Below are 12928 nucleotides of genomic sequence, written 5' to 3'. Positions count from 1 at the left end.
TTTTTAGGCTCTTGCTGTGTCGTTTTTCATCCTCTTTTCATCACATGGAAAGAAACAGTAAAAGAGGAATAAAGGGACAGGTATGGGGAAGGTGAAACCTCAATTTGTCCCTGGAGGTATTAACCCAAGTTGTGCCATTGTAGTTTCCCTTTGGGTGGGAAAATAATAAATGTGGGAAGGAAGTCATTACTTCTCAGCCTGCTCTGTGGCAACTAGGAGGTGTAAAAACATGGACATGGGATGACTACAGTGGTGGGATTCAGCCGGTTCACACCACTTTGGCAGAACCGGTAGCTATTTTTTTGTTGGCCAAGCCCAGAATGGACTTCCGGAAGTGGCATCCACACAGAGAACCGGTTGTTCCCATATTTGAATCCTACCACTGGATGACTACCTCTTTCCCAACTAGCATGCTCTGGTCCTTTTCATCAGACAATGTTATTTTGTTGGATCCCAGAGTTGTGACTTCTTGGTGGCAGTGCCTGCCCTATAGAAGAACATCGCCCAGAAAATCCAGATGGCCCCAATGCTGTTGTGTTTTAGCAGCATTTCCAAGACCTGGCTGTATCCCTAGGCATTTGGACCAGGAATCTTTTCTTTTGGGGGGTGGAGTTTATTGTTGAGTGTTTCATGTTGTGGGTTTTGTTTTTGTCTCTGTAGGCCACTCAGAATAAATGAATAAATAAATCACCCAAGATTATATGATAATGGCATCAAAAGATAAGTCTGATCACTAGTAGAAAGACTGACTAGGTCACTCATGACATACAGCCAAGGACAGAGTCCCATTCTCGATCAAAACATAGGCTAGAAAAGGTCTGTGGATGGAGACCTTAGAGCCTTTTCTTGACCTTCTTTCCTAGATCCGAGGTGGGAAGCTGATGATGTCCAACACAAGAAAGAGTGATGCTGGAATGTACATCTGTGTGGCCACCAATATGGTAGGCGAACGGGATAGCGAACCTGCAGAACTGGTGGTGTTTGGTACGTAGAAGGAGGGTTCTGGTAGACTCTACTGAAGCAAAGGAACAAGTTGAGTTTCCCTGGACCCATCTAGATGAGACCATGAAACAACCATATTTAAAAAAATGTTTAGAAGTTGTAGGGATAGAAATGAGAGAAAGAAAAGAGGATCATTCTTTTTACAATGTGTAGGATTACTCGGTGGGGCTATCACCAAAATTGGGTTGAGCTACATTTTCAATCTTTTTTCAATTTTCTTTTTTCCTGGATTTCCCCCTCCCCCTTTCCCCCCCCCAATCTATTGGGCCACAGGAGAGGAGTCAGATTTACAAGATAATTGAGCTGAGCACTGGGACTGTGCAGAGATTCACTCAAATCACCTTGATCAAACTGGCAAATCCAGTTGATCTTTTGAATCAGGTGCTTTGAGATCGATTTGAGGCACATTTGTGCAAGTCCAACTCCATCTCCTCCCCCCCCCAAATTGAATGAATGACTGAAATTAATTTGATTCAGTGCCTCAAAGGGATGGTTTGAACTGAATTGACTCAACTCATCCCATTTCATTAAGGATTTGAATCCAGTCTTGGGTGATTCACATACCCCTATGGATTGCTTGCATGAGGGTTAGGAAATTAAGTTGAGGTAGCCCGTTATTCACTGTCTCCTACTCAAATTCTTTTTCCCAGTACTGAAAACATGCTTTAGTCATCTCTCTTTCTTTCCCCTAGTCTCAATCACATCTGCTTTAATTATAATAGAGAAGGCCAAACTGAGCTTCTGAGATCTCAGCACTAGTTCCAAAATAATACCTATGTGTCTCTATATCCTGTTCTTGTCCTTTGCTTTTGAAACACTTTATGATCCTGACAGAACGTCCCACTTTCATCAAGAGGCCCATAAACCAGGTGGTCCTGGCCGAAGACACTGTGAATTTCCACTGCGAGGTGCAGGGAGACCCAGTGCCAACATCCCGGTGGCGAAAAGAAGAAGGAGAACTTCCTCGAGGGAGGTAAGTGACAACTGCAAGTTCTCCATTCATCTTTAGGATTCTTCCTGTAGAACAGAACAATAGAATAGAATAGAATAGAATAGAATAGAATAGAATAGAATAGAATAGAATAGAATAGAATAGAATAGAATAGAATAGAATAGAATAAGGAATAGGAAATGGAATGGAATGGAATGGAACGGAACGGAACGGAACTGAACGGAACGGAACAGAACAGAACAGAACAGAACAGAATAGAATAAGGAATAGGAAATGAATAGAATAGAATAGAATAGAATAGAATAGAATAGAATAGAATAGAATAGAATAGAATAGAATAAGGAATAGAATAAGGAATAAGAAATGGAATGGAATGGAATAGAATAGAATAGAATAGAATAGAATAGAATAGAATAGAATAGAATAGAATAGAATAGAATAGAATAGAATAGAAAGTAGAGTAGAGTAGAGTAGAGTAGAGTAGAATAACAGTGTTGGAAGAAACCTTGGAGGTTTTCTAGTCCAACCCACTGCTTAGGCAGGAAACCCACTGCTCAGCCAGGTTGAACTGTGGAGTCCTTATTCCCTTTGAGCTTGTTGTTTTCTTGCAGATGTTTCATTTCCCAAGTAAGTAATATCTTCAGCGCTAGAAGGGTGTGGGGTTTGTTCTCTCTTTATATACAATGGTTTGTCCTGTTAGTGTTGGTAGAAGTGTTGCTTTCTTCTTCTGGTATTTTCTTGATTGGGGTATTCTATTGTATTGTATCCTGATGTCAGTCCCTGTTTATGTGGGTATTGATTGCTAGAGAGGATGTCTTTGGGTTTGTTTTTTTGTTTGTTTCCTTTTTAGCTTTTGGGTTGTCTCTTTTAAATGGTGTGTAAATGTTGTTTATCACTTTCTGTGCTGAAATCTGTCTTGTCATTCCCGCCCCCGCCTCCCCCCAGCAAAAGAGCTTACAGTTTTTCTACTGTATTGTCCCACTGTTTGAGCTTTTCTGATTTCTGTTTTCTAAAAGCATTTCATTTCTGCTCTCAAAAAGCAGAGCTGATCGTTGGGAATAGGGGATGGGTCTTGTGCTGTTTGTTTTGCTTTGTTATCAATCTTTTCGTCATTCAAAGCCTACCTGGCTGGATGTAATGTTACATGGGAATGATCATGGGAAACATGAGAAAGAACTGCAAACTCGGCACCTGTCCTGTAAAGTTTTTAATCTCAGCCCAGAGAGATAAAAGGGCTGTGGGAAGCATTTCAAAAGGAACCCATCCTAGTTTCCTGGAAAATAAAAAGTAAAGGAAGGGAGAAATGTGCTCAGACTTGCAAGATTCTGTTATTGTACTTTATCTGACATTAAAGGTAGCATTAATATTCACGGTTTGTGCTTCGTGCGTGAACTACCTTGAAAGTCTGCACTTCCCAAACTCAAAAAGATATAGGAAGAATTCCCTAACAAGGCTCCTGGGAGTTTAATGGGAGAAATCAGGGAGGCTGTGAGCTGCTGGAGGAAAGATTATACAACGAACAAGAGGATCCTCATGAATACCTATGAGCGCCGTGTAACTAAGCAAACTTTAGGAACGCCTTCAACTAGAATTATTCAACAACTTTTTTCCCCCCCTTTCTTTAAAAACATTAGAAGCAAATTCATCGAATCTTGAATAGGAATCGATAGAAAAAAAAATTGCAGGATAAATTGCGAGGATTGCAGCAGTTGGCTTTTTCCCTTAGCGCTTATCAAATGGCTTTGGCGTCCTTCGTTTCCCCAGTTGTACAAGGAGAGAGCTATCAGCTCCTTTGCATGTTAAAATGACAAGTGCAAGAAACGACAAGCAGTCGCAATAATGGCTGACAACCCTTTGCTGATTCAAAGGAAGGCTTCTTTTGCCAGGGTGCAGAGTTTGAAAAGGTCAGTCGATTACTGTCAAAGTGTTAGTGTTGAAATGGGACCATTGTTCAGATATCCTTGTCTTGATTCCAGGGTGACAAAGAGCTTAATCCCCTGGATAATCAGGCATGAGGCACAACAGAGTTGACAGTAAATATCATTACGGGCAATTGCACTAGTTGCTGTACAGTTAAAAGGAATCTATTTTTCCCCTTCTGAATGCACTAATAAGAAGACGGAGCACATTTTTGAAGACGGGGAATGGAGAATAAATTTAATGATGAGAAGGAAGAATAGGCTCCATATATAGAAACATAGAAAGTCACTGAATGTGATTAAAACAAATAACACAAGCACAAGTACAAAAAGATGAGAGAAGTTCATTGTCCAAAATAAAAAAAAAAAGTCTTGTCCTCCAAACATCAAATACTTTAGCGCTCTACTTCTGTCAATCTGAGAAGATTTAGTTGTCTTTTCTGCAAGCATTTTGCTTAGGGCAGTGATGGCGAACCTTTTAGAGATCGAATGCCCAAAAACTGGTCCCACCCCCACTCCACCTCCTGCCCAGCCCCTGCTCTGCCCCCACCTTGCCTGCCAACAGCACCCGTTGCAGATCGCCCAGCAGCGCCATGGCAGCCACGCCCTCTGCCTGCGTCCTGCAGCATCAACTGTGCGCGATGGGGCATGAGGGCAGAGTCTTGTCTACTCTGTCTGGCTGCCATGACTTTGGCTGCACTGCTTCACGTGGGCCACGCTCAGGGGCAACTCTCCTCCAGGGGGGCTGCTGATGATGAGGAGGTCATGGGGGAGGCAAGGTTGGGGCAACGGCACGTGTGCCCACAGAGAGGGCTCCGAGTGCCGCCTCTGGCACCCATGCCATAGGTTCGCGACCACTGGCTTAGGGTAAAATCAGTTCAAGAACAACTCCAATAATAAAGGTTTGTTCTACTGCTGAGACAATATTTTGCTCCTGAAAAAAAAAAGAACAAGTTGGCAGACAGAACCAGGGTTTTTATTTTTAAATCTAGAGCTCTTGAGGCCTCAGGAGACCTTCACAGTTTTTCTGTGGTGGTAAGAGAAGACATTCAGAGAGTCAACCTCCTAAATGATATTGTGTTACATTGACTGATGCTATCACTTCTGTAATGAGTTTAAAATGTGAATGTAATGGAAATGAAATGTTTATATGCTGAGAAATGAATTTGATACTAGGCTGTTTATTGTAATGATAGCTGCTCTGGGATCATCTATATCTATCTATCTATCTATCTATCTATCTATCTATCTATCTATCTATCTATCTATCTATCTTCTATAAGCCCTTGTTTTAAATGCTGAAGCACCTCATTTAAAAGTGGTTTGAGGGACAACTTACTACTAGGCCAGCCTGTTATCCTTTTTTGAAAAAAAAAATGAAAAAATTACAGAATAAAAACATGTAAAGGAAAAATAATAATAAAGCAAAGTCAGAGAAAAGTAAGAAAAGAATAAAGGAAAGAGAAATAGAAAAAAAGAAAGACAAGATATAAAGAAATGATTTCAAATTGATTTACTGTAGTTATAAATGCATTTGAATGTTATCCTCTTTAAGGTTACATCATAGCATAATCTACCCCTTCTAATTATCAAATGCATACATTACAAATATTTTTTTTCTGTTTTCAGCAAAAAGTCTATATAGGGTTTCCAGTCATTTGCACATGTAGCTATTGTCTAGTTATTGTAGTAGATGAACATGCTGAGCCTGAGGGAGGGGTCAAATGCGTCATAAGTCATGAGTCCCTGTGTGCCCAGAAAGATCTAAATAATAATAATAATAATAATAACAACAACAACAACTTTATTGTCACTTTAAATGTATACCAACTGGCATACATCAAAATGAAATTTCATTGCATATAGCTCTCAAAGGGTCACACCATCTCCGATATACACTCCTCATTCATAGCCAACTCAAATTTCAGATCATCCATTTTAGTCTCTAGGGAGCGAACGATGGCAAACAGGACAGATGGAAATGGAGCTCCATGTGGATTAGCCCTCAAATTAGCTGGTATTCCTGCACGACAACCTTGCCTCCTTTTCTTTTTCTGATCCTGCCTCTTCCACCTTTTCCTTAAAGAGGTCTTGCTTCTTTTTGCCCCTGGAGCATTCAAAGTCCAGCCCACTTTGAATGCTTTCTTAATTCCTGCTCATTTCACTTGACAATTAGTAGCTCAGATTCTTGTAGAGAGCTTAAGTTTGCAATAAATCTTTAAACTCATTTGAACTGCCTGAATCTCCTGATTTCCTCAGCACTTGACAGTTATCTAATGAAACAAGTTTGCCAGCCCTGCAAATTCTATCATCTTCACCTACCATTCCTCCACTGTGGGTATTCCAATGTCTTTCCATCTTTGTACATATGGTCTGGAATGCAGCAATTTGGTACTCTTGGCATTGTACTGAATTATAATGCAGATTGGTGAATTTTGCTTTAATACTTAATACTTTATTTATTCAGTTTATATACAAAAGAAAGTCACCCGAAACAAGCTGTTAAGATTTCTAAATACAGGATCATGGTTAAGGGTGTTGTGTGAATCATGGTAGCTTCTTCCAGAAATTAACCCTGGCCATTGATATTGTTTTTTTCCCTTCAAACCAAGATCGGAGATCCAGAATGATAATACCTTGCGCATCAGCCAAGTGAATGCAGAGGATGAGGGGACGTATACTTGTGTGGCAGAAAACAGCGTGGGCAAATCTGAAGCTTCGGGATCCCTCAGTGTGCATGGTAAGTATGTGTGAGTGGACTGCAGAGTCTGGCTGCTACAGTCAAAAAAGTTCAACATGGATGTGGATCATGCTGTCCCTGTAACCAAAGCAGCTTTGTTGATGGTTAGCAGTTCTGATCAACCAAGGCAGATATCAAGGGTTGATCAGAACAAAAAGTTTGTAAAGCAGGAACGAGTGTTCACATGCACTCCAAATACCTGGGACCAGAGCTTCCAAACTATACTCAGAACAATCAATGTATTAGTCCAAACTTTCGGAAAGCATCCAATTCATGACAGTTCCAAAAGGGGATCAAGGAACATGTTGCATATGTTTCTTGTACAGCTCCCCCCCTTTTTCTCCCTTCCTTCAATATAAATTATATGCAGATAGTGCTAAACTTATGCCTGGTTGCTTAGCAACCAGTCAAAGTTAAGCCTGATCCTGAAAAAGCTATCCCAAAGGTGCTTTTTTTCGGAGGCCACTGGACTTTCTTGTTTTTCTTTGAAGACGTTTCACTCCTCATCCAAGAAGCTTCTTCAGCTCTGACTGGATGGTACTTCCCTGCAAAGGAGCTGCTTGGATGAGAAACGAAATATCTTCAAGGAAAAACTTGAAAGTCCAGTTACCTCCGAAAAAAGCATCTTTGGGTCAACCATGACCTGGATGACTGAGAATCTCCATAGACCTGAAAAAGCTACTTATGACCCAGATGCTCAGCAACCAGCCCACATTTATGAGCATGTGTTCACATGACCACCATTTGTGTTTTTGTCCGAACCCAATGTTTGCTTCCATTTTCCGGTAAAAATGCCCCCTGACAAACAATGGATCCACTTAACAACTGCCGAATTCACTTAATTATTACTGCGGGGAAAAATAGTCATCAAATCAGGCACAGTCATATGGTGACCTGCTTTACGACTGTCACAACGTACAATCAAAATTGCAAGCTCAATTGTGGTTGTACGTTGAAGACTTCTTTATTGTTTTTGCCCCCCCGCCCCCGTCATCTCCCTCTCTCTCTTGCTCTCTTTTGGTTATTTTGCAAACCATAGAGCTGCTTTATGATTATGCTCCTTTAATTTGACAACCAACTGCAAAATAACAAGGTTAGACGTTTCCAGCTTTTTAAAAAGAAGAATTTAAACAGTTGCATTCAGCTTCTGATAAACACAAAGTAAAGTTTGCTTTATAAAAAAGAAAATGGGGAAAGGAATTAAATATTCTGGGCTTGTCTCCTCCTAAAACATCTTCTTATCACTGGAATGTCCCGTAGTGCAGCTGGGAAAACACATCCATAGAGGGTAGCTCAGTCATAAAAAGATTTTCTTTAAAGAAATTTGCAGCTACCTAGAAAATTGTTTTCTGTCACACTGTTTGCAGTACTCATTTAACAGAAGCAAGGCACTGTTTGATTAAAAAAACAAACTAATCCTTTGACATTTACCCATGATAAAATTCCTGGCCAGTTGCTAAAGGTTGAAATTGAAACTAAAGAGTCAGCACTTTTTCTTAGTAATAAGTCCGACCTCTAAAACTCACCCTAAGGAGGTAAACCTTGTAATATTAGGAGAAGAGTCTCAAGGTCTGCAAATCACCAAGAAGAAGGGACACCTTGACCTTAAAATGTTTTGAGTGCATCTGTACTTTCTTATTTATTGCAAGGATTTGTATGCTTAGCTTACAATATCAAAACATACAGAGCATAATAAAAAAAATGCATATGTAGCTTGCTCTGCTATGGACAACTACTGTGGTGGAATCTGATGCTGAGATGGAGGAGGGAGGGGCTCTTTCCCAAGGAGCTAAGAGGCAAATCACCTGCTCAAGTCCATGGTTTGCAGAAAGAGGCCCAGAAGAGATCCTCCCTAAATTTAAATCACAGGATTGATCTGATAGTTATGCAGAGTGTGTTTGGTTTGGTAAGATTAATGTCAGCACAAGGAACCAAGAAAGACGGGATGAATTACTCAGAGTGGTTTCTTTATTGCTGCTCGCCCACAGACAGGAATCTTAAAGCAGATTAAAGCATCTCTGCGTAATGATCAGATCAATGCTGTGAAGGTTTAAGGAGGATCCCTTCTGGGCTTGTTTCTGCCAAGGATTCAAGGCTGATTTGCTCCTTAGCTTCTTGGGAAAGAGCCCCTCCCTCCCTCCTCCGTCTCAACACCCAATTCCACCATAACTACTGAGGTCCAGAGGCCACGCAGAAAGGGATTGTTTTTGCCCCATTCTTAAATGACCAAATGGGCGCCATCTTGATTTTGGTGGCCAAAGTATTTCACAAAGTAGGGGAAGGCCAGCTTGTGGCTTCCAGTCCCCTTAATCTCTCATGGGTGGGATTCCCATCCGACCTTTCTCATTAGATGGTATTGGATGAAGAGATTCCTCCCTGGAGCAAATGGCCCTGAAGGTAGAGAAGAGCCAAGTTCTCAAGAGCTTTGTAGGTGAACTGAATCAGAGACCTTCTACTGATTTGGCAACCAGATGGGTGCACCTTTGGCCTCTAATATCTTGATCCTCCAATTCTCTAAGCATTCATGTCCGCCTTATTTAACCAAGCGCATCTCATACTTTTTTTTTTATTTTTGTTTTTCTCATATGTTCTCTTTGGTCCAGTTGGCCCATTCTGTAAGTATTCATTTCATCACATATCATTGCTGCATGCTGGTGTGGGTTAGGGTACATGAATCAGGTTTTTGCATGCTTTTTTCTTTCTTTCTTTCTTTCAAACCACCGTGGGAATGGATTTATTTTTATAAAGGATGGGGTGGACTCTAAACTATTTTTCCTGCTGTGAAAATGAACTAAATGAGTCATAATCTTTGAAGCAAATTCGAAAATATAATATTGTGGGGACATGGGGGTCAAAGACACTACGTCACGTGACATGTTGCGACGTATCGCAACTTTTTTTGCATGGCCGGAGCTGGGGTGGAGGCAGCCTCTGCATGATGCCACTGGCCCGCGGGCCGGCAGTTTGACACCCCTGATCTAGGACATATTCTTTTAAAAGTGTCTTCTAAACATACAAGAGACATAGTCTCATTTTATGTGTGTCATCTGGGTAAATGACACATAAAATCATACCCTGGTCATGCGATCAATTATATATCTACTCGGTGAGTAATCCCATGATTTCATGGAGATATTCAAGTAAGCGAGTATAATATTACAATCACAGTTCCTTCATTTCTTTGGCATGCCAGGGTTCAAACCTAACCTCACCTGGATCATATTTTCATTATTCTGCTTCTTAAAGTTTGTGGTTTGGGGGTTTAAAAATAAAGAACATGGAATGGTTTCTTCTTATGGAAGATGGAACAAAGAGGACTGCTGGTTCCTAGCAATGATACCAAGTATTAAAATCCTAGCTTGCAAAGAAGCAAAAGAGTGGAGGCAGATGTTTCCCTTCAGAGAGAAAGTACAGAAATAGAATCCACAAAACAAACTTGCTTCCAAAAGCAAGCAATAACTGCATTGCTAAACAATAACATGCATTAAACTGATCCAATGCTAACATTAATACTACTCAATCTTCACTGAATATTAGCATATCTTCTTAGATAGTTCCATAGCCAGCAAATCAGGACTGATATGAAATAGGTGGTCACCGAGGTTGCCTATGATGTCAACTGCATTATCTGCTAAGGCATTTTGGCATTAACAGGGATGTGTGGGTTTGAACAGGTAACAATTGAAGGAGGATGTGACTGCTACCTTCCATTGTCTCACTTTTATCTGACTTGTCAAATAAACTCAGATAAAGACTTTGAAAACTCTGGTAAAAAAAAACTGGACAAACCATTCTAAGTTTTCTATAGGTTATTGGGGTTGTTAAAAGAAAACTAGAAAGCAATTGGGACAACAAGGTGCCATTGATTAGGATATGTTGGGGCAATTGATTTAAGAGAGAAGGCAGCAAGGGAAGTTTCCAGCTTATATTTTTGTTCTTCAATGTAACAGGATTCATAACAAGATTCTCCTTTATTCTCCTTTGCCTGCAAACTACATTTCCTGCTCTCAATTTCCTGCAATGCTAACATTTATGTTTCAACAATTGCTTTCAAGGAGGGATCTTAACATACCGCCAAACTTTTTTCTTCCTATGTTTTTCAAACTTGGCAACTCTAAGATGTGTGGACTTCAATTCCCAACACAACTTGATTTAAGATGTACAGACTTCAGTCCTCAGAATTCCCCAGCCACCTGCTTTGAAATGCATAGATTTCAACTCCCAGAATTCCCTACTAAGCACACTTTAAGTTGTATGGACTTCAGCTTCCAGAATTCCCCAGCCAGCATGCTTTGAAATGTGTGAACTTCAAATCTACTGCATGCAACATAAAGTTGCAAAATCTAAAAAAACACTAGCCTGATATATTTTTTTTGCATTGCAAGCTCTTCTTATAAATAAGTTAGAAAAGGAGATTCATGCACATAAGCAAACTTACTGTATATTCTTTCCTCATATTATGTTCTTTAAGTAGACCTCATATGTTAGCAAGCCAAGATCAACCAGCATTTGGAAAGTATAGAAGATAGCATTTATCATGAACAACGAGTCATAGTTTTTGGAATAGTGACTGCTCTAAGTTTCAACATAAGCCAATGACTTTGGCTAAATATCAACAGATGATTGACAGGGCTTATGAGGTAATATGCATACGTTTGTTCAACAGCCCTATGGCTTAGCATGTTGTGCAAGCAGCTTAAAAGATTAATATGCATACAAGGAATTCAATACAGTTTGCAAACTTAGACGTCTTCTCATAATATTTTCCAGTTATAGATTGCAGCTACCCATTTATGTCTGGAACTGAATAACACTGCCTCTCTTACGCAGTTCTTCCCTCCAAGGTATTTTCATGAAGCATATTTATTAAGAAAGTTTACAGATTGGATTTCAACAAAAGGTTCTCCCAGCAGTGTTCATAGTTAAAAGAAAAAAAAAAGTTAACCATTTCAATGGCTTTTTAATACTGTATAGCACGGGTGAGCTTCCACAGATGGATATTCCATCCTGAATCAGCCTTTCATTTCATGTCTTGAGTCTTTGGAGAAGGCAAAAAATATCAATGATGAGGTCAAGAGAATAAGGTTGTTCCTATCATATAGTCCTAATAACACCTTCCTTCCTTCCTTCCTTCCTTCCTTCCTTCCTTCCTTCCTTCCCTTCCTCTTTTTCTCCTCCCCGTTTGAATATTAGATTGTAAATCCCTCAAAACAGGAGCTTGCTTACTGAGAGCCTTGTAAAAATGGTAGTTTTTTATTGCACAATTAGATTTTCCTCAGAATCCATGCACTAGCCTGAGAAAGGGTCCTTTATGAGCCTGTGAAAAATTTCTTTGGTGAATTTGCACAAGGAAAGAAAGATGCGTTTGCTTGCAAATGAAACTGTTGCATTCGGCCTTAAGATGGGCCTGCCAGCCAGCCAGCCTCTGATGTATCTCGGATTTGCAGATCCCTAACAAGCTAAGTTAAAAACAAGAGTCTTTTGTGGCTTCCGATAGCTTGGATGCTGGTTAGCAAGCTTCCTCATCAGAAGCCTATTGTTTGGCGCTAATAAATCAGCCTACAACAAAGAGCAAGAGTCCTTGTAGCTGGGTAGATAAGAAGCCCAAAGGTGAACGGAAAAATGCTGGAAGAGCACTGCCCCTCCCCCCCCTCCATCCTTGGCTGTGCATCCAGCAAGGCAAGTCAATTTCCTGCCTTGGGGATGGAGAAAGCAGGAAGGTGGGGGGGGGAGTGCTTGTTTTGCCATCAACTCTTATCTTCATGCTGGATTTGTGGGTAACAGCAACGTTTCCTCAGGCATACCAATCCAATCTTGCCTTTGTTTTATCTTTCCCCTTTGAAGCAAGGAAGTATCCAAAAAAAAAAGACAAGGCAGAGCAGTGCTGGGGGGCAAGGATGGATTTCCGGAGTCACCCAATCCTTTCCATCATCCAGCTTTGACTGGTCTTTGAAGTAACTGGGGCGGCTGCTGCTGCGTCTGGCTGCATTTATAATTTGGGAAGGGGCTTTCCCAGCAATTATTAACCAAAGAGACAAATTAACAAAAGCTGCCCCCCTCCGTCTCTTCCATTTGCATTTTTATTTGATTATCAAGCAGGTGGCACCGGCCAGCTCTTGCTCTGAAAGGTCAGAGGTCCCTTAACTTGCATCCAGGCACATGTTGGAGCAAATGGCCCTTGACCAGTCAGCCACCCCTGGTTGCAGCATCCTGAGATTGCTCTTCTGTGCCAACAGAAGGACTCTTAATCTACCAATAGAAAGGGTCACCCTAGTTTCACAAATACATCCTCGCCCATTGATTGCTTGAGAATTG

The 12928-nt window shown here is 40.7% G+C and overlaps 1 protein-coding gene across 4 annotated transcripts in view; it reads left to right on the top strand.

The window, feature by feature from the left end:
• ROBO3 (roundabout guidance receptor 3) overlaps positions 1-12928 on the top strand; it is a 228409-nt gene that overhangs the window by 163376 nt on the left and 52105 nt on the right. For 3 of the 4 annotated variants that reach the window (XM_039356472.1, XM_039356470.1, XM_039356473.1), the window contains exons 4-7: positions 864-984; positions 1837-1975; positions 6486-6613; positions 9217-9228. In XM_039356472.1, coding sequence (XP_039212406.1) covers positions 864-984; positions 1837-1975; positions 6486-6613; positions 9217-9228 — 400 coding nt within the window. The remainder of the gene's footprint in view (positions 1-863; positions 985-1836; positions 1976-6485; positions 6614-9216; positions 9229-12928) is intronic. The other variant, XM_039356471.1, reaches the window with a different exon arrangement.

Source organism: Crotalus tigris, unplaced genomic scaffold (assembly GCF_016545835.1).
Source record: "Crotalus tigris isolate CLP2741 ecotype Arizona unplaced genomic scaffold, ASM1654583v1 scf7180000018825.4774228, whole genome shotgun sequence".
NCBI lineage: Eukaryota > Metazoa > Chordata > Lepidosauria > Squamata > Viperidae > Crotalus > Crotalus tigris.
Note: the sequence above shows the minus strand (reverse complement) of the source record. Positions and strands in the feature narration are given on the sequence as shown.